The 26,684-nt window shown below is 39.8% G+C and overlaps 1 protein-coding gene and 1 long non-coding RNA gene across 2 annotated transcripts; both read right to left on the bottom strand.

The window, feature by feature from the left end:
- Window positions 1–372: 372 nt before the first annotated feature.
- LOC146565274 (uncharacterized) lies at window positions 373–2,569 on the bottom strand. The gene is made up of 3 exons (XR_014894062.1): window positions 2,435–2,569; window positions 2,102–2,197; window positions 373–1,661 (listed from the first exon to the last, which is right to left on the bottom strand). It is a non-coding gene; the product is annotated as an uncharacterized LOC146565274 (long non-coding RNA).
- Window positions 2,570–6,300: 3,731 nt separating this feature from the next.
- LOC146565273 (uncharacterized) lies at window positions 6,301–8,783 on the bottom strand. Its single transcript, XM_085287905.1, has 3 exons — window positions 8,277–8,783; window positions 7,937–8,032; window positions 6,301–6,629 (listed from the first exon to the last, which is right to left on the bottom strand). Exons 1-3 carry the CDS (start codon window positions 8,379–8,381, stop codon window positions 6,312–6,314), a joined length of 519 nt encoding a protein of 172 aa, XP_085144031.1. The 5' UTR covers window positions 8,382–8,783; the 3' UTR covers window positions 6,301–6,311.
- Window positions 8,784–26,684: the final 17,901 nt, after the last annotated feature.

Genomic DNA, 26,684 nt, shown 5'->3' with positions numbered 1-26,684 from the left:
TTGTAGCAACTGAAAATAAAATAAATTCATAATTATAATAAAGGTCAATCAAATGGACCAATATGGCAAGGCCATGATGATCCACTTGGTAAAATAAATCCGCTTGGCATCTTTCTTGGCCTTAAGACAACAATTCTGATGGCTAAAGATCCAAACGGGACACAAAAAAAAAAAAAAAAAAAAAAGAGGAAGAGGAGGAGGAAGAGCCAGCAGCAGCTGACAGATGGAGAGAATAGACAGACTGTTCCCTGTTTGTGAAGGACTGCTAGAAAAGTTTAGAATCACTAATTGTCTGTCCTGAATCAGTCTTATTAGGTAATGTTCAAATAATTTTATCCTCCCAGTGTTTTCAGTGTGCACTGTAAACCCGAATAAGTTACCAGAACTCAAAAAAATTGAGGCAATCGATTGCCTCAATTTTTTTGAGTTGATCAACTCAAAAGTCAAATTTTTCCAGAACATAAAAGTTTGGATTACATGGTACTTGTATCTTTTGAGAACGGTCAACTCAAATATTTGCAGTTAATATGACTTAAAGTTTCAAGTTTACAAATTCAAAGAAATAAGTTCACAGAACTTATAAAAAATAAGTACACAACCACAACATTTTTATGTTAACAAAACTCAAATGTTTATTAGTTTGTGTTGTCATTATTTTAAGTACACGTTAGTCAAATATGTTGACTACTTGATACTTAAAAACATGTGACCCAAAACTTAAAATTTTTGAGGCAATTGATTGCCTCAATTACACTGAGTATCGGTAACTTAATATGCAAAAGTCATAAACATCTGCCATTGAACAGTATCTTGCCTGCTCCCTTTTAGCACTATGTTGAAATTAAATACATTAAAAAAAAAAATTAAATTAATTAAAAATAATTAACAAAAACATTTATAAATTAAAATAAGTAGACCAAAAATTGTTTAGTCAGGAAAACTGTCAGAGTAATGAAAAATAATGCCAAATAATAATTAATAATATCAAAATGTGCTTTTGGCTCTCTGGCTAATATCTGAATAAGACAACAAGGCAGCAATTTGAGTGAATTACAATGCTATTTGTTTTACATTAACTAGTATCAAACAGTGAAATTTAGGTCATCTTGCACAGCCCACAATGTTTTGGAAATAGTATTACGAAAAACATTAAAACATACAAAACATTAGTGTTGCTTTGCATTATGTTAATGAGAACAAAGGCACATTGTATAGTTTGGACCTATTGGCTGAACACCTGTAGAGTAATGCAATAATGTTTTGAGGCATTATTTAGATGAAAGGAGAGAACTTTGAACTAGCCTTTTATAATGCTTCACCCTGCATCCTTCTTTCAGATGAGTTCCTACAATAACCAAGTCATTCTTGAGGGTCTGTAACCTGGGTGACAGTTTACCACTTTCTAGACCAAATAAAATCTTTTGAGTAAATTCTAAAGTGTTGGTCAGGCCTTTGGGGTAGCTGAGGTGAAGTGCATAGATCAGTCCAAACATTACCAGGAAGGCTTCACCAAATCTGGGGAGACTGAACACGGCATCACTTACAATGACGACAGAGATTTTCACAGGTTGGTAGTGAACTGGACTTGTTGTGTCATGGTCACTGATGACAGTGAAGAGGGCCACTTCAACACCATCAAGCTCCAACTCATCAGATTCGTCCTGAATTAATGAAAAAGAGATACTAATCACAATCTAACCCAAGAAATACAACAGACGACATATAATTTCTCATTTTACCAACTCCCACTGAGATCAAATACCTCTTTTACAAGGGAGACCTGAGTCTCACTGTAAGAGGTGAAAAACAGAAGATCCATGTTCTGCACACATAAATCAGCTAATTCACCAGAGAATCAAGTGGTGTGAGATAGACTGAAACTAAGCTAAAGGAAATACACAGGAAAATGTTTTACTAAACATCTTATCACTTTCAACAAAACACCAATTCAGTTCATTCGTAGTGAGGAGACAGAAAAGACCATACATGGAAACCTTATGGGTAGACTAAACAAAGATAAGTCCAAACAAAATACATGTTTGTACTTTGATGCACTGTTTATATACACAGTAGTATCTGTTAGATACTTAAGGACACTCACAGTGCAGGTTCTGAAAAATCCAGAGACATCCTCACGCAGATAGACAGGAAGGGCGTGGAGAACGGTAGTGCGCTTGGTGTGGATATCATGGATTTCCTATTTCCAGATAAAAACAGAATTGTATATACTGGTGAGTTTACTGAACAACAACAAAAACAACAGTCAAATCAGAACATATGTCCACAAATAACCTGTTCACATCTTTAATACAGTCAGACAAATAGCAAACACAAAGTGGAGTAATAGCAAAATTCAAAAAGCTCATTTAAATCATTGAACCTGTCCAATGTTCCACTGGTTCAACCTATGAAATGTGTAACAATCTATTATTACCTGTTCATTGTGAATTCTTAGAATTTCAGCCAGGGCATCTGCTGTCTTCCCAGTTTTTGATGCCCTGGCTGAATAAGGTCATCAGTCGAGGAAGATGGCGGTCAAGTTCAGCGTAGAATGTATTGGGCAGGTTCTGATTTGTAATCCGCTGAAACTCTGCATACAACTACTAGTGATGGGTCGTTCGCGAACGAAATGGCTCTTAGAGCCGGCTCTTTGACGTGAACGACGCGAGCCGGCTCCTTATCGCGAGCCGTCACGTGGGTTTTTTTTTTTTTTTTTTCTTTCTCTCAGCCTCTCTCTCGCACTTTTTTCCGCTTCACTCTGCACGCGAGCCTTGTGCTTTACGCTGGGCAGAGGGGGGAGGGGCGGTAGTTACACTCAGTAGCACAGGAACAGAGCCAGAGAGAGAGAAAGAGAGGCAGGGACAACAACATTAGAAAGGTATAGTAATCATCCACAACTATTTTCGGTTGCAGATGATAAAGGATTGAGAAAGTTTATTCATGCAGGTCCATATGACAGAGAATATGCATGTTCTTTTAGTTTTCATATTATAATTTATATTTAATTGTGTTGTGGTTTGCAGTGTTTTGTGTTCTTTTCACTTTAAATTTGTGAAAGGAAAAAGCTGAAAATTTAAATAGTTAAAACTTGAAATGTGAATAGTTGATTTTTGTATTATATGATTTATTTATTACATTTTATGTGGAGTGAATAAATAAAAGTATATTTACGGTGGCCCCTAGAGACAAAGCACATACAAACTTCAAATCACGTACGAACTCTGAAGCATGTACAAACTCCAAAACACGTACAAACACGTACAAACTCCAAAACACGTAAAAACTCCGAAGCACGTAAAAACTCAGAAGCATATAAAAACTCAGAAGCACATAAAAACTCAAAACACGTACAAAAGACAACAGAAGTGCTCCAGGATGCTGGGCGCAGTGTTGAGCCTTTGTTATCTTGTGGCTACACAAGCCAGCAAGTACCAACGACCGGATTTGGTGTGTGGTAATAACAGGTAAATGAACTTTTTTTTAAATTATTTGAATATATATATGAGTGCCTGTGTATAAATATACAAACAATACACACATGCTTTCAATTGTGTAATTTAAGTGATCTAGTAGCTCTGCTTTGGAAGTTCAGTTCATGCTAGAAATGTGTTTTGGAGTTTGTACGTGTTTTGTCTCTAGGGGCCACCGCATATATTTATATATAAACATATATAAATAAAACCACTTGTTTTTACGTTAGTAATTCCTTTTGTGCCTAATTTTATATTATTGTTAATAATAAATTAATTAAAGCAACAAAACAACCTGAAGAGCCGGTTCGGAGCCGAAAGAGCCGGATCTTTTTAGTGAGGCGAACCGAAAGAGCCGGATCTCTAAAAAGAGCCGGAAATCCCATCACTAACAACTACAGCAGAAGAACAATACAGTTCAATTTGAAGAATCTCGCACATCTTTATAAAGCAGCAAAAAGCTGCCACATGAGTAAGAATTACAATTTTCATTTTAAAGAGAGCTGATCCATATTACCTCAGACTCCATTTTTAGAGCAGGCCAGAGGTCCAAGAGCTCCTTCACAACCCTAACCCTGAACATATAGTTTAAAATATAGCGTTTCTAACAAGAAAACTGCTTGAAAGCACTCTCACTGCAGACAGGCATCTCCGTTGTGTAACTGCAGGGACAACGGGCTTGTTTGGACCCAACTATTCTGAGTCATGAGAGGGGGTTTAAAAATTTAGAGAGATTAAAATACTTTGTTTTATACTAGGCGACCAGGCGCCACCTCTAGAACAAGTAGTATCTAACTTTTTAAACAGCCTGCGACCCTCATTACAACAACTTAATGCTAGCTCTGCAAGCGCAAAGTTTCCTTCGGGGAGAGCAGCAAAGCACATAAAAAAACACGGACCGACATTTCTGCTATTCTTTTCGACACGCACCCAAAATACAACTAAATATTCGTATTTTAACAATAAACTAATATCAACATTGAAAACTTACTGTAAGTCCAGTGATGCTAGTTGCTGCCGTTAGGTCCAACTTTCTCCAGTCGTCCATGTTGCCTCTTTGGTGCTGTTCCCGCCCATATACCTTCACTTCTTCTGTGTTTCCTATTAATGCTCATTAGCGCCGCCTTCCGCTTCGGAGGGTGAATCAGAGATTAACTCGGAATAAAAATTGATTCCTGCAGCTGCTCAACACTTACGGAAAAAATTAAAAATATATATGTAGGACACATTGATAAAACAATGAATATTAAAATAAATACATTTTGTCTTCCACTAATGCATTTAAGACAATTTGATTTTACTTATTTGGTGAAACACTTTGAGATTTTATTGTATTTTAGCATGTGCTACATAAATTAAGTTTATTATTAAATCCTACTTGAAACAACAAAAATAACAGGACTTTACCATTCTTATATGTCCTAACTTAACTGTGTTACGTTGTGCTTAAGTTATGATTTTAAGTGATGCTTACTTAATATAGAAATAGTTCAATTCAATCAAATATTATTAGTTTCATTTACTCAAAAAGAAGAACATGTTATACGAACTTGACATATTTAAGTTAACAGAACTTTTTAAAGACTTTGAGTATACACTACTTAATCTGTTTAATTACTTTGAACATTCGGGTTTACAGTGTGGGAGAAAGTACTCAGGGCCTTCAAGTTACACACTATGAAAGGCAGCAACAAGTTTAATATTCAGAAACCTAAAGTATGTATCAGCAGCAGAATGGACCTAAAAATAAATGTTTGTTTCAGTTCTATGAAGCTTTGAGTACACTCTAAGAACTAAAACTGATAATTACTTAAATATTTTGGTGCAACACTTTTACACTCAAAAATAATGAGTAAATGCAAAAACAATCACATCTCTTAAATACACCTTATTAATTGAGTAAATCCAACTAAAATGGAATAAGTTGTTATGAACAATTAAAGATGTTACAGTAACATACAAAATTGAGTAAATACAATTGAAAATCTAAGTTAAAACAACAGTAACCAAAAGTTCAAACTACATAAAATATTAATTAGGAAATGCTGAAATGCTTGGCACATTTAACCTACACCATTACAATTATTTGTTTTTAAATAATGGTGCAATTTACTTAATATTTTTAAGTTAATTTAAGCAAAAACGTTAATTACAATTAAGTGTTTATTTTATTTATACACACACACACACACAGGAAAAAAGAACCACGTCAATTCAACATTGTTCACAATGATTTATTTTTAAACAGCTTTTTTGTGAATCACACATTTAGCAGATTCCTTCTCTGAACACAGTGAGCTGAAATCTGTTCTACATTCAGTGGATAAAACTTGGATAAAATTTCAGTCACAACAGCCTTATATAATAAAATTGCATCCAAATTGGCATGCTTGATAAAACTCTGTAAAACTGGCATATTGATGCTAACAACAAGAAAAATGTACCTGCCATACAAAGAATAAAAGTGGCTCAAGTGAACGCAGTGCTTTACCTTTTCAGAAAAGGTCAAATGACAAAAATAAAATTAAGATCCCAAAAAGATATAAATCCTGAAAAAAAACCCATTTGCACTGTGACATAGTTTTTGAACATCTTATTTTGATTCCAAAAAATTGGGAAGATTATAACTAAAGAGTGACCAAAAAACATCCATAATGATACTCTCCCATTTACACCTTAATGTGAATCTGGAAAGTTAATACAAAAACACAGTTTATGGTACAAACATTATTTATGAACAGGAATGTCAAAACAATGTAATGTCGCAACTGAACCTTTTGATGAGCATTACATGTCAATTAACAAGTCTAACACTTTAAGAACAGCCCTGTGAAATTTTGTCTACAATGAACAGAGGTCATTTTTCAGTCTTTGAACCTTGACAGAAAGGTTTCCTGGATCCAGCTCCATGAACACTTTTCGAAATGCTTCAAATGTGCATTTGAAATTCTTGGGGTATTTCAGATCCAGAGCATAGCACAGTCCCAAAAGATAGCAACAGGCTTTGCTCAGATTCCCAAGTTTGCCCAGAACAGTAACGCCTTCAATAACAATACCCACATCAGTAGGTTCGCCTGACCTGTCTTGATTCTGCAGCAGGTAAATCTTCATCACCTCCTCAGCCAAAGCCTCTTCAACAAAGACAGCATCAGCACCGTCCTTTAAAAAGAGAAACAACTGTTTTAAGCTCACATATTTCCAAACATTGAAACAAAAAGTTTCATTTGTATGACATCACCGGTACTCATAATATGTAGACACTGTGCTCCAAAATCTTATAGCAATAGCAAATGCAAATGCTATTCTTTTGTATGCTTTGAAGTGTTTTTTTTCTTCTTTAGAACAGTATCTTAAAACTTTTCTATGATCTCACAAGCTAAAATAAACTACCGTAATTGTCGGGCTATAAGCCGCTACTTTTTGCACCAGCTTTGAACCCTGCGGCTTTTAGTCAGGTGCGGCTTTTCTCTGGATTGTCCATGATTTTTGTCATATCGTAAGATTTGTTTTGTTTGTTCCGCTGTTGCCTGGCGGAAGGGCATGTGATCAGACACACAGTATCGGGGTTCAAGAGTGGTATGTTGGTCACATGTCCATCCGCCAGGCAACACAGTGCCGTACAAGTAGCGCGAAAAACAAACTTCAAAGTAGCGCTACGCGTTCAGCGGGAGGCGTGGATGACAAGCGGTGATAAACTTGCGAAAAGCAAGTTATGCTCAATTCCACCGGTGGATTCTGACAGTGTGGAAAAGTGTGAAAACATCCACGATCACCAACGGATTTGAAGGGCTGGACTGTTGCATGATGGAGAGGAGGACACCGCCACGGCCCTTCTGAGGGTGTTCGACTCTGACACTGACAATGAGGATTTCTTTGGTTTTGAAAGTGACAACGAAGGAGAGAAGCGGAGAGTGGATGACGAAGCCATCCTGAGCCTGTTCGTTTCCGACACTGGAGAAGAGGACTTTGGTGGTTTCAGTGCGCAGGAAGAAGAGAAAGATGGTGGTGAATGACTGACTTTTCTTCTTGTTAAAGCCGTGTCGCTGCACCTGAGCCTAAAAGGTAGTCTGAATCTATTTTTCTGGTGTGCTGCAGGTTATTGTTATGTACTACATTTGTTACTCATTTATGAAGCACAGTACATGTGTCCTACTTGTAATTACCGCTACTTGTACATATACCTAAAAAGTTATGCAAATATGTACCCATAACTTGTTTTTCAAGATATTAATAAAAGGGGTGTGTCTCCAAACAGCCATCTCTTTCCTGACAATTCCCTTTGTGCATATTCTCTTACATATGATAAGTCAACATTGAAACACCTGCGGCTTTTGGTCAGGTGCGGCTAATGTATGTACAAACCAGGATTTTCCCCTGATTTTAGCTTGTGCGGCTAATATTCAGGTGCGCTTTGTAGTCCGGGAAATACGGTACTAATATTCCTAAAACAGATTTATTGCACCAACCTCAAAGGTTTTGATTAAGGCACTTGGATCCTCTCCCAGATGGTCAATGAAACATCTGATGATGACTTCTCGTTTTTTCTCGATGGAATTTCCACTCTGTAAAACAGGAAGTCTCAACTGAGGCAAAATTTGCACATTTAAAACATGACTTACCATTTCTAGCTTAAACATAACTATTTTTTTTCTGTTGTTGACCTGTTTTCACACCCACCATCAAGGTAAGAACACCTGTGGAGCTAAAATATTGAACAGAAACCTAAGAAAAGCTGTTTTTAGTGGAAGGGCCTCTTCAATGCTGTGTTGGAACGTTTTTGTGGTTAGAAAATGCAATCTTCCTTACCTGAAGCAGAAGGTTTAACTGTGCCCTGTGGCGTTGTCCAGCAGCACCTTTCTTGGCTTGAAACAAGGACAGGAGTTTGGATGAATACAAGTCCAATGATGACATGAACTTTGGTTCAAGGTTCAGGGTCGTGATCCTATGAAACGCTGCACTGACCTGGATGGGAGAGGACAAAAAATCTGAAGGCCAAAATTCTGATTCAATCAAAAAAAAAAAAATCTACCATTTTTTGCAACCTGGACCTTATTTTCTAACATGCAAAAGATTAATTTACACATCCAGACATAAATCCATATAAGTGGAGTTGTTCAGTATGCAGACTAAACCCTCAACATAAAGTATTATCTTCCACTAAGCTTCTAAATTTTATGTTATGAATTGCTTGCACTATTTCCCTGTGAGATTGTATAATCTTAGAGGGAAGAGGCGGAGCCAGGTTGCCCTCTGAACCATCGTCTGCCAGGCAGCGATGCGAGAGGAACACACCGCTGAAGTGGCGCACATATTCAGAATCGTGTCAGCGGCTTTACAGAGAAAGCCTTTCAGCTCCTCTGGCAGCTCTGCTTCCTCCACCTTCCTGGAGATGACAAACGCTAGCAAATCAGTGTTGTTAGTCAATGCAGCTGACTGAACAGTGCATTGATGTGCGCGATCAGTGAACCTTGCTATCAGCTGGTCAAGTTTGGCGGGATGGGCCGGTCGCTGTCCAACGACCTTGGTCATTTTGGTGCCGAAAACTGAAGCGAGGCTCGGCTCCAGAGGGGGAACAGGCGGAAAACTCTGGTCTGTGAAGCCCTCTGTGAAGCCCTAGGTAGAGACCGGCGCTCTAATCTTCGCTGGCTCTGCTGCTGCCTCAGAGAGGTCATCATCCCTGGGAACTGAGGCCAGATGGGATCTGGGCAACGAGAGTGAGTGGAGCCATACCTTCCCGCCAGATCATGGCCTGTATTTATATAGCGCTTTACTAGTCCCTAAGGACCCCAAAGTGCTTTACATATCCAGTCATCCACCCATTCACACACACATTCACACACTGGTGATGGCAAGCTACATTGTAGCCACAGCCACCCTGGGGCGCACTGACAGAGGCGAGGCTGCCGGACACTGGCGCCACCGGGCCCTCTGACCACCACCAGTAGGCAACGGGTGAAGTGTCTTGCCCAAGGACACAACGACCGAGACTGTCCAAGCCGGGGCTCGAACCGTCAACCTTCCGATTACAAGGCGAACTCCCAACTCTTGAGCCACGATCATCAGATGGGGGTGGAGCAGGCTGAGGGACGGGAAGTTCCTTCTCACCAGCTGCCTCCTGGATGATGCCAGGCAGATCCAGGAGCAGCGCACCAACAACTGGGAGCGGCGTCCTTGCCGACATGTGAAGGCCAGGGGTGGATGAGCGTCGGCTCATCCACCCTTCTGTCACCAGGCTGCCCAGCTGGGAGGCAGTGGAGCTGCCACCACTGCCGTTTTCCTCACGGTGGGTGGAATCATCCAATTCCGGCCCACCATCGAAGAACTCGATGGCTTCTTCCAGCGAGTGCCTCTCTTAGTGGGAACGCCTCCTCAGCATCAGCCTTGAAAAAGGCTGACCTCCGCTGCTTTTCCTCTGGCGGGAGGAGCTAACAGGAGCAGCAATAGGATTAAGGTGTGAGGGCAAGGTCCGCATGGTGAGGACCGAGGCAGCCCACGCAGACGGCATGTCGGTCATACGACATGATGTAGCCGGTCTGGCAGGATGGACACAGACGGATGGTCTCGCTGGACATCTTCTGGCTGGCTGAAGAAAAACGGTAGAGCCGATTTCCTGGTCTCACCGTAACTTATACTAGACCAGGGTGAGGCCCACACAGCAGGTGGGCGTGGACTAAAATACTTCAGTGCTGCGCGCACAAGGGGAATACCCACTTAAAGGGCTGCGCCTATACTCATGGTGACACTGGATGACAGGCCATGAACTCATCAATATATTTACCGAACTGAAAAATTCTCAAAATTTAGATTTGGCATTTGTATGACTAAAATAACCCACCACAAAACCAGTATAAATATTTAGGTGGTATCACCATCCACTACTCAGCTTGTATAAAACAATATCATATCCTTCCAAAATTTAACACATCAAGTCCTCTGAGTAAAATTACCTGCTTTACTTTGTAGTTGATGCAGATTTTTTTCCTGGTGGTGAAGATGGTGCTGAAAAAATACAAATCAAAACTTTATCATTACAAAACATGTCACTGAGTAATCTGCCATAACACCAATCTCTTATAAGAAAGTTTAGCTTGGATTGAAATAAACATTTATTTATGTAAATTGGGAGTAACTAGGCAAGGCAAGGCAAATTTATTTGTATAGCACAATTCAACAACAAGGTGATTCAAAGTGCTTTACAGAGAAACAAAAACAAATAAAAAGCATGATTTAAAATTGATTAAAGCAAGCAAACAAACAAACTAACAAACAAAACAGTATATAAAATCAAAACATAAAATCACAACAGTAGATAAAATCAGTAGTTAAATGTAAGTTTTGAAATTTAAGCTTAAAAGTGTGGATTTGGTGCTTTATTCAAATGCAGCAGAGAATAGGTGAGTCTTCAACCTGGATTTAAATAAACTGAGTGTTTCTGGAACTATACTATACTAACTATATACTAACTATACTGGAAATGATGGTACTTTTGGCTTGACCAAAAGGACCAAAGCTTTTTTTTTTTCATTATTTTCTGGGATCTGAAAGGAAGTAGGGCCCCCAGTCTAAATTTACTTAAGGCCCCATAGTACTTTGGACCGGCCCTGGATGAGGTAATCTGCTGACCCGGGCGGTCCTGTCAGTGTTCTCTCAAAAACTGGCCCTGTTCGGGACAAAGCTGAAAGCAGCGTCTTATATGCTCTGAAAGACCCCACATAGAACAAGAAAGCTAAGCAGCATGGTTGCTGCTATGAACTGTTCCGCGGGCAGGTCTTCTTAGTTACCAAAGCCATTGATGACGTCTGTTCATCTCCTCCTGAACAACCTGACAGAGTGAGTCAGGCCGCGTGACTACCGCAGCTCCCGCACCGCGACTCAACAGGGCCATTTTCTAGAAATGTCTGAGCACACCTGCTTTCACGTGGTTCCTAAAATGCCCCCAATTAAACGGTCAGGTCGCTGGTACCGGGACATTCCGGTCAAATTACCCGGAACGCAGATAGCGACTCAGAACGTAAAAGGATAAAAGGGTGCGGTTTCCCGCCGCCTTGACTGGAAGACGGGTTGAAAACTTAAATTAACGTGCACAAACACGCTGCGAAAATTGAGCCACCATGACAAACGCTTTCTTCAGAACATGTTATAAAAGAACGGTGTGGATAAAGACAGCTAATGTAAGAATTGGTCACTTACCTGAAAACGTTACCAAGTCTGCAGTGGATGTGTGTCTGTCTCGTTCAACGTGCAGAAAATCTCCCATGAGGCCATGCTCCTCGCGTGCGGTACATGCCAAAGGTCATTAGTCTTACTCAAAGTTTTAAGTTAGTATTGGGGGACAAAATTATATTGATTTTTGAACCATTAATAATTAAAGTTAAAGACAATGATAAGTATGAATACCAGTGTCTCAGTTATTATGAGTACTTTCTATGAGATATATTGAGTAGATTTAAATAATGCACCCTGTGTTTCAAATACAGAATTTTTTCTTTTAAATAAACTTGAACAAAAGAGCTCAGTTCAACTCAAAAACTGGTGTTGAAAATTTAAGCATTCTTTTCAGTATTTTCAACTCAAGATAACACTTTTGTGATTTTCAAAGATTTAATCAAGGTCATCTAACTTAGAATTATAATGATATTTACTAAGCCTCTGAATAATTTTTTAGGGTGTATTTTGGATTAGTAGTACTGCTGTGTTTGTTGCATCATATTGCTGTAATTGTTTATATGCTTTATATATTCTGAGGTAAGTTGATCTATAGTGTTATATCATATTTTATAAGGATGTTATGTGTTTGTATACTTTCTGCCCAGTTTGACCCATTTAGCAGAAGTCAGCCTGTTTAAGGCTCTGATATCTATTCTGCATGACTTAAAGCAGTTATGACATGGTCTGATTTTCTCACCCAATAAAGGAATGATTCACACTGCTGTAATAGCTAATAATGATTAATATAATAACTAGAATATTGGCCATATTATATTTACATTACCAAAGTGATATGACTTTAGTCTCATGAACAACATTAGCTAATTGTTATTTACTAACTAATCTTAAATGACTGTTCAGTACAGAAATGAAGCCCAAAAATCATGTTTTACTGTCCTGTGGTCTCAGCCTCAGATACTTATCAAATCACACAAAGCTCTTGTAGAAACAAACAAACAAATTAACAAAATATGTTCTCCTTCATTTCTGTCAAACAAAGTTGTATGACACGTTTCCAGTGGTTAGTATCATGGTTGCTAGGCAACCTGGGAAGCGAGACGGAGACTAGACCGTCCCATACAGACAAACTTTCCATTTATTTTGCAAATCGAGCTCAACACTGCCCCTAGCGTCCTGGAGCACTTCCGTTGTGTTTTGGAATTTGCATGTGTTTTGGAGTTTGCAAGTGTTTTGGAGTTTGCAAGTGTTTTGGAGTTTGCAAGTGTTTTGTCTCTAGGGGCCACCGTAATAATTAGATTGATGTTTATTGTATCTCACCAACAAGCTTGTTAACAGGTTAATTAAAAATGTTCACACCTTTTACAGTACATCGCATATGCCATTCTGATATTTGGCATTGCTTTTCAGAGTCATAGTTATGGCCTAGGAGTGTTATAGCACCTATAATAATTGAAGTACCTTCCTCTGTTCAACACTTTATACACTATATTGCCAAATGTATTCATTTGTCTGCCTTCACATGCATATGAACTTGGATGACATCCCATAGGTTTTAAGATAACGTCAGCCCACTCTTTCCAGGTTCAGCTCTTCTGGAAGGGCCTTCCACAAAGTTTAGGGGTGTTGATGAGAATTTTTGACCATTCTTCTAGAAGTGCATGAGATGGATAAGTGTGGATAAGAAGGCCTGGCTTGCAGTCTTTGCTCTAAGTCTTTGTTCCCAATGGTGTTATGTCAAGTTGACACTCCATGAGCACCTAGCAGTATAAATGAACCAGCTGCTAGTCAATGAGAGACACCCAGAATCGCTAACTGAAGGCCGGACGATCCTGATCCCCAAGGACCACCACACGGGATCGGTCCCATCCAGCTACCTGCCGATAACCTGCCTCAGTACCACATTGAAACTCCTGTTAGGCATCATAGCGACTAAGATGAATAGGCATATGGCTCAATACATGAGTGGGGCATAGGAAGGTATTGGCAAGAATATCAGAGGAGCGAAACACCAGCTGCTGATAGACAGAGCAGTCTCTGGAGACTGCAAGGCCTATGACTTGATGCCCCACACACAAATCCTGAAATGCCTGTAACTGTACAAAATCAACAGGACCCTAAGACCCTTCATCAGGAACTCAGGAACTGGGGATGTGGCATACAACATTATAGGCCAGCTTCAAGCCTATAGCACAGATTGCCATCAAGTGTGGGATCTATCAAGGAGATGCTCTGTCCCCATTGCTGTTCTGCATAGGCATAAACCACCTTAGTCGAATCATTAACCAGACTGGCTACGGATATCGACTATGGAATGGCACCCACCTCCTCTACATGGATGACATCAAGCTGTATGCCAAGAGTGAACGGGACATTGATTCACTGATCGCCACAACGAGGACATACAGCAATGACATTGGAATGTTGTTCAGACTGGAAAAGCGTAGTCAGATGATAACAAAGAGATGGAAGGTAGTCAGAACTGAAGGGATTGCAGACATCGAGGACAGCTACAACCTGAGAATCCCACAGGCAAATGGGAACCACGAAGAGGCCGCTGGGAAAGCTGCAACCACTAAGTACTTGCAGAGGGTCCGGCAAGTCCTGAGGAGTGAATGGTAAGAACAAGATTCGAGCTTTCAACGCCTACACCCAGCCCTTGATCAGGTCCCCTGCTGGGATAATAACCTGACAAAGGAGGAGGTAGAAGCCACTGACATCAAGACAAGGAAGCTCCTGACCAAACATGGAGGGTTTCACTGCGAGTCCAGCACCCTGAGGCTGTATGTTAAGCGAAAAGAATGAGGCTGGGGACTAATGAGTGGCAGTACCACAGTCCAGGATGAGACAACGAACATCCACCAGTAGATCAGGAAGGAGGAGTAACAAGCAGAAGAAGACAGCCATAATAATAGATGTGGCTATACCAAATGAAAAGCAACATCAGGATGGAGGAACATGAGAAGCTCAAGAAATACCAAGGGCTGAGAGAGGCACTCAAGAAGATGTGGAGGGTGAAGTCCCTGTTTTTACTCATGTGTTTATATATTGTTCTGCATTTAATTATTAGTTGTCTCTGGCTCTCTTTCACGGCATGTTTCTGTCCTGTCCTTTATCCGCTTTATCAGTTACAAGAGATAGCCACTGCTCCCACGGCTAGTTCTGCTGGAGGTGTCTTCCGGTTAAAAGGGAGATTTTCCATCCCACTGTTGCCAAAGCGCTTACTCATAGGTGGTCATCTGATTGTTATGGTGTTCTTTGTTTTCCTTTATTATTTTAAGTTCTTTACCTTACAATATAAAGTGCCGTAATGCAACTGTTGTGATTTGGTGCTATATAAATAAAATGAAATTGAACTGAACTGGTAGCGGACCTAAGCTTGAAGGAGAAAAAGACAGTCCACAGGTAAAATGGTAGTATACATACACGTCTTGACATCTTTAACATCCAGACAGAGACAACGAGATACACACAAATCTAATTACACTTGTAGACACACACACACACACACACACACACACACAAACAGATATTACTTCAGATGTAATATAAATTCAAACAAAGAATCAAGCAAAAATAGGGAATGACAGAAATTAGTACATATTTCTCAGTTCCTTTTACACTTGCAATAAGGCCTCAGCAGTACAAGAGCATGGCACAGTAACAAAAACAAGTTTGATGGTCTGAAAAAGACAAGTCTAAAGGTATCAGAGTAAACTGGGTAGCAGATACTGGTGAAAAGAAAAGAAATATATGAGAGGAATAGAAAGATGGAAGCAGAGAAACAGCAGAAGCGGCATTGCTGTTTTCCGCTTGTCAGAGTTAAAAGTGTAATATAAATGCAAAATGTAAAGGCTGTCTCCTGTAAAATTATACCTTCTAGATGTCTGGAGAACTGAGGTAAATTGTGTGTTATGTCTATTGCAATGTGTCCAGGCTAGAATCGGTGCAACCACAGTGGAGCAAAAGAACAGAAAAATCATGCTAAAGTCTTCAGCTGGAAAATAATGAGGTATGAGGAACTTGGATTAACCCTCTGATGCATAGCGGTCACTGGAGTGGACAGCTACTAAAACGTACATATCTCTTTAATGCATTGGTTTCTATGGTGGAACTGCATATTAGCCTCTAGAGTGCTCTCTGCTGCCATACTCCATTGAGGTCAATTCAGTGTTCAGTTAGTGCAACTGCAAGTAAATTTCCTCTGAATCAAAGATGGCAGACAAACTGCCACCCCTGCCGACCACTGCTGGCATATCCTATCAGTGCTTCTATGCTAGAAGAGCCCAACAGGTTAAAAAAATATGATGATATGCAGTAACATCTAGGGAATGATATTATCTTTTTGGAATAAGAAATTGTTATGAAAACTACGAGTAACCATGTGTCAAATAAAGTGGACATCATGCATTACCCACTATATTTTTTTAAGATTAGTCATAAATTGCTTCACTATTTCTTGGGACTGTTTTGGTTCTAAGTAAGCGTATAATTGTTACATTTATAAGCTACTCATTTAAAATATATATATTTTTGAGCAGATCAGCTGTAGGTTGAGTTACTGTAATAATTATTTTATCATATTTTGTAGACTTCAAATGCAGCAAAGAATAAGGCAGCGTACAGAATAATCCAGGAAATTCCATCCAGCTCCAGTGATGATGATTTCATTGATGAGTGCAGTGATGATGAGTTCAGTGATTAGTCCAGTGATGATGGGTGGCTGCCAGAGACGAACAGAGACATAGGAACAACGGATGATGAAGACCCAGACAGTCAGGATACAGAAAGTGAGAATGATGAGGGGCAGGATGAAGAGGAAGTTCCGCAGATGGGCACATGGCACCTGACCATACTCGAGCTTGCAAAAATATTTGGAAAGTCCAAGAGAATGACTTTGATGGAGACTTGCCTCCTTTTCTAGCAGAGTGGAAATTGAATGTGGAGGGGAAGGATAACAGATTTCTTCAGACATCTGTTTCCAGCAGATCTAATTGATAATATAACATACAATATATAACAAGAAGAAAAAAAAGATGATGGTCCAAAAGCCCTTCTCTGTGGCCCTTTTCAATCAGCACATGGGTGGGTGTTGATCTTGTTGACCAATGTCTGGCAATGTACCTCCACAGACGTCAAAACAAGAGGTGGTACATCTGAGTATTTTTTTAATTTTTTGGATGTGACCATTGTAAATGCCTGGCACCTCTACCAGATGTCTGGTTTGGAAAAGATGATGAGACTCCTCTTCAAAGCATCTGTGGCTCGTGCACTGATAAATAGTGGCACCCTCCAGCAATGCAAAAGAGGGAGACCTAGTGGGACCCCACAACCCGTGAAGCGGAGAGCAGTCACCAAAGTAGCCCGTGAGGTCAGGTTTGCCACAGGATATCAATGGCCCCAAGTGACCGAGGTGAAAAATGCAAACAAATGCCATGATGTTGCGTGCACACGGAAGACCAAATACATCTGCATGCAATGCTGTGTGCCATTGTGCCCTGGATGCTTTGCAAAATTTCACACAGCCTAAGTGTGATGAACATAGAAGAGTTCGGAGATGCAGAGACTAAGATGTCAGTTTGTGTTTTCTTCCAGCATGCTAATAAGGGCTTGGTAATACTGTCCTGCATCGTTATAGAACTGTGTAGACTCAAATGTTTGTCTTGTTGGAGATAATTTGCCATATTCAGGTGTAGGATTCACAGCTAGGACTGTTGATTGGTTTTGTTGTTTACGCCTAAACATTGGGGCTATATGAGTTAAAAGTTTTTCAAAGCATACAAGCAAACAAGTGTTTGTATATTTACAATAGAACACAAGGTAATTCATTTTTACAGTAAGTTCACAGTATTTCATGCTGAGTGCTCAGGTGCATGTAGTCCACTGGATTGGACAGATCTATAACTTTATAAAAAAATAAATAAAAAAAAAAAACATTTTGGAAAAAAAAAAAATACAAAAACAAACAAAACAAAAGACTTGAACATTTTTTTCATGTCCTGAGAAGAATAAAAGCACTTAAGAAAAAAAAATCTTGACCAAGGATTTTATAATTCAGTCAGAGGGTTAAGTAGAGAGAAGAAGAAAAAACCCATTACGTACAATCTGGGGCTTAACACTAGGATCTCCAGAATTCCAAACTTCCAAGAGCTGCTGCAACAACAGCTGTAAAGGTATACAAGTCATATGTCTGTGAAGGTTCTCAGTCATCCAGGTCATCGTAGTCAAAGGAGCTTGCAAAGAAAGGCGTCTGGACTTCTTTAAGTTGCTTGAAGACGTTTCACCTCTCATCCGAGAAGCTTCTTCAGTTCTAAGGTCAAATGGTGGAGAGTCCCAGATATAAACCTAGTGGGAATAACCCCCCACAGAGGGACAAAAGGACCCCCTGATGATCCTCTAATCGCCTGAGCCATGGTGTGAAACTGGGCGTGGGTCCCAATCAGCCAGAGTTTCGGGTGTGTTCATTGTGAAACCTGGCCCCACCTTATCATGCGAATTCCTGAGATCAGATGGCCCAGGATGTGAGTGGGCGTTAAGGCGTCTGGGAAGGGATCTCAGAACTGGATTATAGATGGCAGAGAGTTGGTGTCGTAAACCACCGCCTCTGTTCAAAGATGGTCTCTTTCAAACCATCTGTCCTCTCTGTCCAAAATGTGAACATTGGCATCCTCGAAAGAGTGTCCTTTATCCTTAAGATGCAGATGGACTGCTGAGTCTTGTTCTGTGGAGGTGGCTCTTCTGTGTTGTGCCATGCGCTTGTGAAGTGGCTGTTTGGTCTCTCCAATGTAGAGGTCTGGGCATTCCTCGCTGCACTGTACAGCATACACCACATTGTTAAGTCTGTGTTTTGGCGTTTTGTCTTTCGGGTGAACCAGTTTTTGTCTGAGTGTGTTGCTGGGTCTGAAATACACTGGGATGTCGTGCTTGGAGAAAACTCAGGAGAGCTAAAATAACGATAGTGTAAAACAGTATGCTCACTATGGAATAAGATTAAGCAGCCGATTGCCTGCATGTTAAAAGTGACCTCACAGCTAGCTACAAAAACAAACACATTTTAAAATATTTTTTGTAAAAGTCAAACAGTAAAACATTATAATCTCATCCACATCTGTAGCCCATCAACAAGCTTCCACACTGCTTCACCTCAGTCTGCAGATTCACCTCCTCAGCTTTCTGTGGCCTGAAACTCTTGGATTTGGTTCTACCAATAACGCCAAAGGAAATAATCACAGCAACAAAGGAAAAACTACCAAACAAATAAGGGAGGCACCTCCCACTTCATATTTTACTTCTCACCACAGGGAGACATTTCCAGGGCCCACAAGCCCATCTACTCACTACTCGCAAGGACGCTGTCTGTCCAAAACCTAGCAGAAAACCATGTAGCACCACAGAGGGGAAAAACCACACTGCTCACAGCTCATCCCCAGCTTATATAGCCTCAGAGATGATTGCTGACTGGGCCCAGGTGGCAAACGAGGCTAATCAAAAGCAGCTGCCCTGGGGAGAGAGAGGAGAGCAGTTGGTGGCGGTAATGCACCTTTCAATTGTTTGCCAACCACCAATATAACTGTAAGAAAGAAAGAAGAAAGAGAGAGGAGAGAATTGGACCACTTAGACATATGTCGGCAAGTGCCGAGGCCTGCAGTCAGACCATACTCCATACCAGTTGGTGGCGGTAATGCACAACAACAACAACAATCTTTATTTATAGAGCACATTTAAAAGCCAAGGGCATGCCAAAGTGCTTTACATAAAAGAATAAAACAATAAAACAATTAACACTATAACATCAGAGTCATATAAGTGTGGAATTATGTTCACAGGTAAAAACCACTAATAAGAGTAAACTATAGCACATAGTGTTACGTTTCGGTGTGTCAGTGTTTTGTTTTTGCATGACTTATGTATTTCCTGCTTTACTTTGAAAGTCTGTGTTATCTTAGTGTGTTCAGTTTACATTTTCCCTGTCTCGTCAGTTCTAATTTGCCCCAGCTGTGTTTCCCTCCTGTGGTCCATTTCCTGATTGCTCCCCCTATGTATTTAAACCCTGTGTTTCAGTGTGTCATGGTCGCGATCTCCCCTGTGTTGTAAATAGTTTGGTGTTTTGTTGTAAATAAATAGTCTGTTGTAAATAGTTGTGAATGGGTTTGTTAATACTTTCGTCATGGGATATTTTCGTTTTGGGATTTTGGTGGAGAGCCTTCGTGGTTTTATTTTCCTTATCTTTGTTTTTCTACGTTGCACCCCGGTTGCCTAGGCCGGGGTGTAACACATAGCTATAGCAAAGTAAAGCTGTACCATCAAACACAGTGATAGAGAACATAGACAACGCAAGACAAACAGAAAAATTAATAGAATAACTCACTGCAAACAAGGCCAGGATTTAACTGGTAGAAAAAGCAAGTTCAAACAGATATGTTTTAAGCCGTGATTTAAAAGATTGAATAGAATCAGACGCCCGGATGCCAATCGGGAGATTGTTCCACAGCTCAGGTGCAGCTAGAGCAAACGCTCGATCACCTCTAGACTTCAAACGAGATCTGGGCTGAACCAACAATAACTGTGAGGATGATCTTAAAGCCCTCGCAGGAGCATATGAGTTTAAGAGTTCCTTAAGATAGCTTGGTCCTGTGTTATTAGTAATTTTAAAAGTAAGCAACAGAATTTTAAATTGAATACGAAATTTCACTTTATGGTAAAATTTGGGAAGAGGATTAATAATGGATTGTCTGTGTTTACAGGAGAAATGATAGCGATTCTATTAGCAGTGCAGTGGGTGGAAGATTTGAGGCCATTGAACACAATTATTTGTTCAGATTCCAGTGCAGCCTTGGTTAGTCTACAGAATTGTCATTCGAAAGGTAGGTCAGATATTTTATTAGAGGTTCAGCAAACTCTTTACAGGATACATATGATGGGTCTATCAGTAGTGTTTGTATGGGTCCCGGCTCATTGTGGGGTAAGGGGGAATGAAGCAGCGGACAGGTTAGCAAAGGCAGCCCCTAATCATGAGATAGTTGATCTGGCGGTGAATTTTGGTCAGGAGGAAGTAAACAGTATTATTAAGCTAGAAATGAGGGGTAGATGGCAGAAACAGTGGGACGAAGACAGGAGGGGAAGGTGGTTATATAAAATTCAAAGGGGGGTGGGAGTGAGGAGATGCACAAGAAGGAGTAGGCGAGAGGAGGTGGTGGTCACACGACTGAGATTTGGGCATACGGGTTTGAATTCCACACTGTTCTTGATAGGGAAGCATGCCTCAGGGAAATGTGATTATTGTGGAGCGGATGGAACTTTGGAGCATGTTATTTTGAAGTGTCGGAAATATACGGTAGAGAGGAGACGGTTGGTCCGAAATCTCAGTAGCATTGATATGAAACTTGATCTTGTAGGGTTAGTACAGAAGGAGTCTGGGGATAAATGTTATCAGACATTGTTTCAGTTTTTGAGAGAAGTAAGGTTGTTTGGGAGGATATGAAGTGTTTTTTGTTTTGTTTGTTTTTTTAGCGTGATTTCTGTCCACACTCCATACCAGTGGTGGCGGTAATGCACCATGCAGTTGTTTGCCACCCGCCAATAATACGAAGAAGAAGAAGAAGAAGAAGAAAGTGAGAGAGACAGAGGGGAGAATTTGGTTGGACTCATTTGTGGTGGGTTGTGGACTTCAAGAGGGATTCCTTTTGTCACCAATTCTGTTCATAATTATTATGGGCAGAAGTTTTACACAGTGCCAAGTGGTGGAAGGCTTTTAGCTTAGATGCCTTGTTCTGTTGGCTTCCTCAAGTACCCGCCTTGCCATAGATCAGGAGATAGGGCAGATTATCTACTAATCAAAAGGTTGGTTGTGCAATCCCTGGCTACTGCAGTCTGGTGCCAGATATCCTTAGGCAAAATATTCACCCCAAGTTGCTCTTTCAAGCATTCATCAGAGTGTGAATGTTAGATTGAAGAAAGTGCTTTGAGTGCTCTGGTAGAGTAGAAAAACACTATGTAAGGACCAGCCTCTTTACCATTTAGCTCACACTCAATCTTTTAGTCCAGCACAAAAACAGTGACGCCATCCCAAAATTGTTGGTGTTTTCATTCAACACACATCACACTCATAACATTACCAGTATGACTGAGTAATTGGACTCCTGGGTTCTATTAATGTTTTGTTGAATTTAAAACTGTGCACTCCACTTCTTGATAATTTTCCTAACCAATTCATTCTATGCAGAAATAGTGGCTATTATTATTATTGTACTGACAGCTTAATGCTCTGCTAAAAATATTTGTCTGTTATGGAATGCAATTGCTAATCTTAATATGATTTCATAGATAATTAGGAGAGAATATACCAAAACAAATTGTGTCCTTATCAGCAATATCTTAAAGGAGGAGCTACATTAGAATAAGCACTTGTGCTAACATTATAGTGGATATTATAAGTTTTAATAAGGCAGCTGGATATTGGCTAATTAAGTGTGCAGGATTATCATTTATTGAGGGGCAGGGCCGGCCCGTGGCATAGGCCGTATAGGCAAATGCTAAGGGTGCCGTCCATCAGGGGGCGCCACGCCAGTGCCACAAATGTTGAAAAAAAAAAAAAAAACGTTGGTACTATTATTTCTAAATACAAAAAATAATCCGACGTTAATTAAAATGCAAAGTAAAGCTTATTTAATAGAAATATTATTTGTTACAACATTACACTACACTGCTGATGTAGGGGGGCGCCACCTAAAATCTTGCCTAGGGCGCCAGATTGGTTAGGGCCGTTTCTGTTGAGGGGTATTATTGTTGGAGAGAGAGGCAGCCTGTCAAGCCTATAAGATAATTAAAAAGCTCAATTTCAAATGGAACCCTTTTGAATTGTCAGATGCAGTACTGCAGAATTTCTGCACTACTTTTCCTTTTCCTTCTATATTAACGCTTTTCTTAGTTTTTACTCATTTTCTGTTAACACAGAGTAGCTACGTTTGTGCTAATTATATGAAGAGTTTGCATGTTCTCCCCATGACATGCAGTTAGTGGGGTTAGGTTAATTCGTGGATCTAAATTTGCAACAGGTGTGAATGTGACTGTGAATGTTTGTCTTTCTGTATTAGCCCTGCAACAGACTGGGTACTCTCCCTCTTTCCCTTTAAACTAACATAATCATCCTGTTGTAACCAGGTTTCTGTAAGGCAGAGTAAATCAGTTTGTTGATCACTTAATAATTCTGTTTTACTCTTTGGTGCTGTTGTGGATACTATATTGTTCTTTCTTCCCATTCTTTGTATTATTGTAGGGTCTTTCCTCGGCAATATAAAGTGCCTCAAGGCAACTGTTGTTGTGATTTGGTGCTGTATATATAAAAATGAACTGAGTTTTTTGGGGGATTTTTTTTGTATGTTTAAATTGTTTTTGGTGATTTGTGGTCTACATTTTTTGAGGTTTAATAAATTTGGTCAGATTTCTAGAAGTGAGAGCTGCTTCATCCAAAGTGGTATGAATGCCAATTTATAGCATAATCCTTGCTATGGCGGTTGTTGTAGAACAAACAATTGTGGCTCTGATAATCTGTAGCGGGTGTAGGCTGTTCTCTGCTGTTTACCTCAGCTGTCAATATGTGTCCATGTCTATTTACTCAATGACAGTGATGCTAGGGTGAGTAAGTGCTGCTGTTGTTATTACTGTTAGCTGCTGCCAGCGTTAGTGAAACTTTCTTTGAATTAAATCACCACCTTCTTGGACTTACATACAACAAAATAATGTCAAGTATTAATAAATGGGTTTCAAGGGCCAATAACAAAAGCCTTCACTGTGTAATTATTTTTACTGCACTATACACCTTTTAAATTTACCGTTTACCCCCTTTTTTTTTTTTAATAACCATCTCAAACTATTTACAGAACAATCAGCTGTTACTTTTAATGCTGTTACTCCCATCACTGATTATGACACCAACTTCTTACAGTCACCTCAAGGTTGTGTTGATTGGCTTTTTAGTTTGAGTAATTTCATAATATTTTGCTTTGGAGAAAACTGGAAAATGTAAGCATTTAAATCAATGAACACAATGAGAGGCTATCAGCACATATGTTGAGGAGTGACTTATCTAGGCGGAGTGCTGCTTTACTGATCCAGTGTCTACAGTGACAGTCAGAACATTCAAGTTTAATCAACACCTGTTGCAGCTCATTAACTACCAGCTATCTGCAAAATAGCATGTGTACAGTAGTTATAAATTAAATATATTTTCTGTTGTTGTGTTATTGTCAATATGAAATCGTCTTAATTTACACAATTTTAAAGACAATAAAAACATTTTTTCGGCCTAATCTTCACTTAATATGGTAGAACTACCAGTGATGCTTTATCTCCTCGAAAGAATCTTAGTATATGAAGATAATCTCCCCTCCACATTTGCTGCAACCGCAGCTTAGACAGGAACAAAACTACTGTATGTAAGATTTTTCTGTAGACAGTTGTTAAAGAGTTGCAGTGATCTTCAAGGTCATGAAAATGTTTGCTTTTTACAGAAAAGGCTATTGTTTGACCCACACTGCACAGATGGTAGTGTGCAAATTGCCCAAATCATTCTCCATTTTGGCCAAAAAATGGGAGTCTGGGGGGCAATCATCTGAAGTGGAGAAATCAAAGATTTGAAAGAGAGGAAAGGAGATAACAGATTAATCCATATTAGTGCAATACTTTGTTTTTTGCCTAACATTTCTAATATGACAATTAAGAATTTTGTCCAATCACATCCTGGCCTATATATTTATATCTTTTGGAAAATGCAGAAGAACTGATGGTAAATATGTAAATACATCTCATTTTCACATTTTCTCTATGATTCAGGCTTGCAAAACAAAATGGATTGGAAAATGTGGCTAATGAGCACAGACTATATCATATTTATAATTTTATGATCCTACACTTTCCTCGCAAAAATGCAGATTAAAGCAATTAATTAGCAAAACATTTGATTGCAGTAACTACACATAGCATTAACTCTAAGTTATAACTTATATCTAACTACCAGACATCAATTTTAACCTTACAATCCATGTATGTAAAAGATGGAAATATGAAAGTATATAGATGGGTCTATAAAGTGAACCCTCTGCTGGCTCTGGCACCAAAGGCATACATAACTCTGAGCCCTGGAAGACAGAGGAGGATGCTGACACTGCCCCAGCAGTAAACCTAAATCTTTCCCCCATATTCCAAAAGACCTTTTTCTATTTTTCTATAAACAGTATTTTGTATTTTTTTTTCTTGACCAGTGAAGAAAAACTGCACCGACCTGAACATAAATGCTGCAAAAAACAAAGGACTTTTGACAAAAATACAAATTGACTAACAGAGAGCGGGAAGATCTGTAGTAGTTTTTGATCTCCCGATCTACATGTCATTGGTTTCACTGCCAAGTCTCCAAGACTACAGAATCACATCTTGTCTGTGTCCCTTCGACCCAAAGTTATGATGCAACCCAGCATGGTGGCAAAATATGTAACACCGGTCTGCCATTTCCATTTCATGCTTTGCCTCCCCAAAACATGAAGCTGTGTTGCTGCATGCAGCTGCATTACCACCAGGAGGAAATAATATGTTTAAAGCCAAAAGGTTGGTAGTGAACAAAAACATACATTCCAGGGTCCTTAATCAGCAGAAATGATAAAGCTGGGCGGTTTACAGGGAGTGCAGAATTATTAGGCAAGTTGTATTTTTGAGGAATAATTTTATTATTGAACAACAACCATGTTCTCAATGAACCCAAAAAACTCATTAATCTCAAAGCTGAATGTTTTTGGAAGTAGTTTTTAGTTTGTTTTTAGTTTTAGCTATTTTAGGGGGATATCTGTGTGTGCAGGTGACTATTACTGTGCATAATTATTAGGCAACTTAACAAAAAACAAATATATACCCATTTCAATTATTTATTTTTACCAGTGAAACCAATATAACATCTCCACATTCACAAATATGCATTTCTGACATTCAAAAACAAAACAAAAACAAATCAGCGACCAATATAGCCACCTTTCTTTGCAAGGACACTCAAAAGCCTGCCATCCATGGATTCTGTCAGTGTTTTGATCTGTTCACCATCAACATTGCGTGCAGCAGCAACCACAGCCTCCCAGACACTGTTCAGAGAGGTGTACTGTTTTCCCTCCTTGTAAATCTCACATTTGATGATGGACCACAGGTTCTCAATGGGGTTCAGATCAGGTGAACAAGGAGGCCATGTCATTAGTTTTTCTTCTTTTATACCCTTTCTTGCCAGCCACGCTGTGGAGTACTTGGATGCGTGTGATGGATCATTGTCCTGCATGAAAATCATGTTTTTCTTGAAGGATGCAGACTTCTTCCTGTACCACTGCTTGAAGAAGGTGTCTTCCAGAAACTGGCAGTAGGACTGGGAGTTGAGCTTGACTCCATCCTCAACCCGAAAAGGCCCCACAAGCTCATCTTTGATGATACCAGCCCAAACCAGTACTCCACCTCCACCTTGCTACCGTCTGAGTCGGACTGGAGCTCTCTGTCCTTTACCAATCCAGCCACGGGCCTATCCATCTGGCCCATCAAGACTCACTCTCATTTCATCAGTCCATAAAACCTTAGAAAAACCAGTCTTGAGATATTTCTTGGCCCAGTCTTGACGTTTCAGCTTGTGTGTCTTGTTCAGTGGTGGTCGTCTTTCAGCCTTTCTTACCTTGGCCATGTCTCTGAGTATTGCACACCTTGTGCTTTTGGGCACTCCAGTGATGCTGCAGCTCTGAAATATGGCCAAACTGGTGGCAAGTGGCATCTTGGCAGCTGCACGCTTGACTTTTCTCAGTTCATGGGCAGTTATTTTGCGCCTTGGTTTTTCCACACGCTTCTTGCGACCCTGTTGACTATTTTGAATGAAACGCTTGATTGTTCGATGATCACGCTTCAGAAGCGTTGCAATTTTGAGACTGCTGCATGCATGTGTGTCTTTTTCACGCTTTCGAGGTGATATTGTGTTTAAAATAAAGACAAAATGATTGCTTGAATGTGAAAAAAGAAAAAGAACTACTGCTGCTA

Source organism: Mchenga conophoros, linkage group LG10 (genome assembly GCF_057382185.1).
Source record: "Mchenga conophoros isolate Kocher_MC1m ecotype Shallow Benthic linkage group LG10, M_conophoros_male_GT1.1, whole genome shotgun sequence".
Classification (NCBI taxonomy): Eukaryota; Metazoa; Chordata; class Actinopteri; order Cichliformes; family Cichlidae; genus Mchenga; species Mchenga conophoros.
This window is presented reverse-complemented; position numbering and strand designations above follow the sequence as displayed.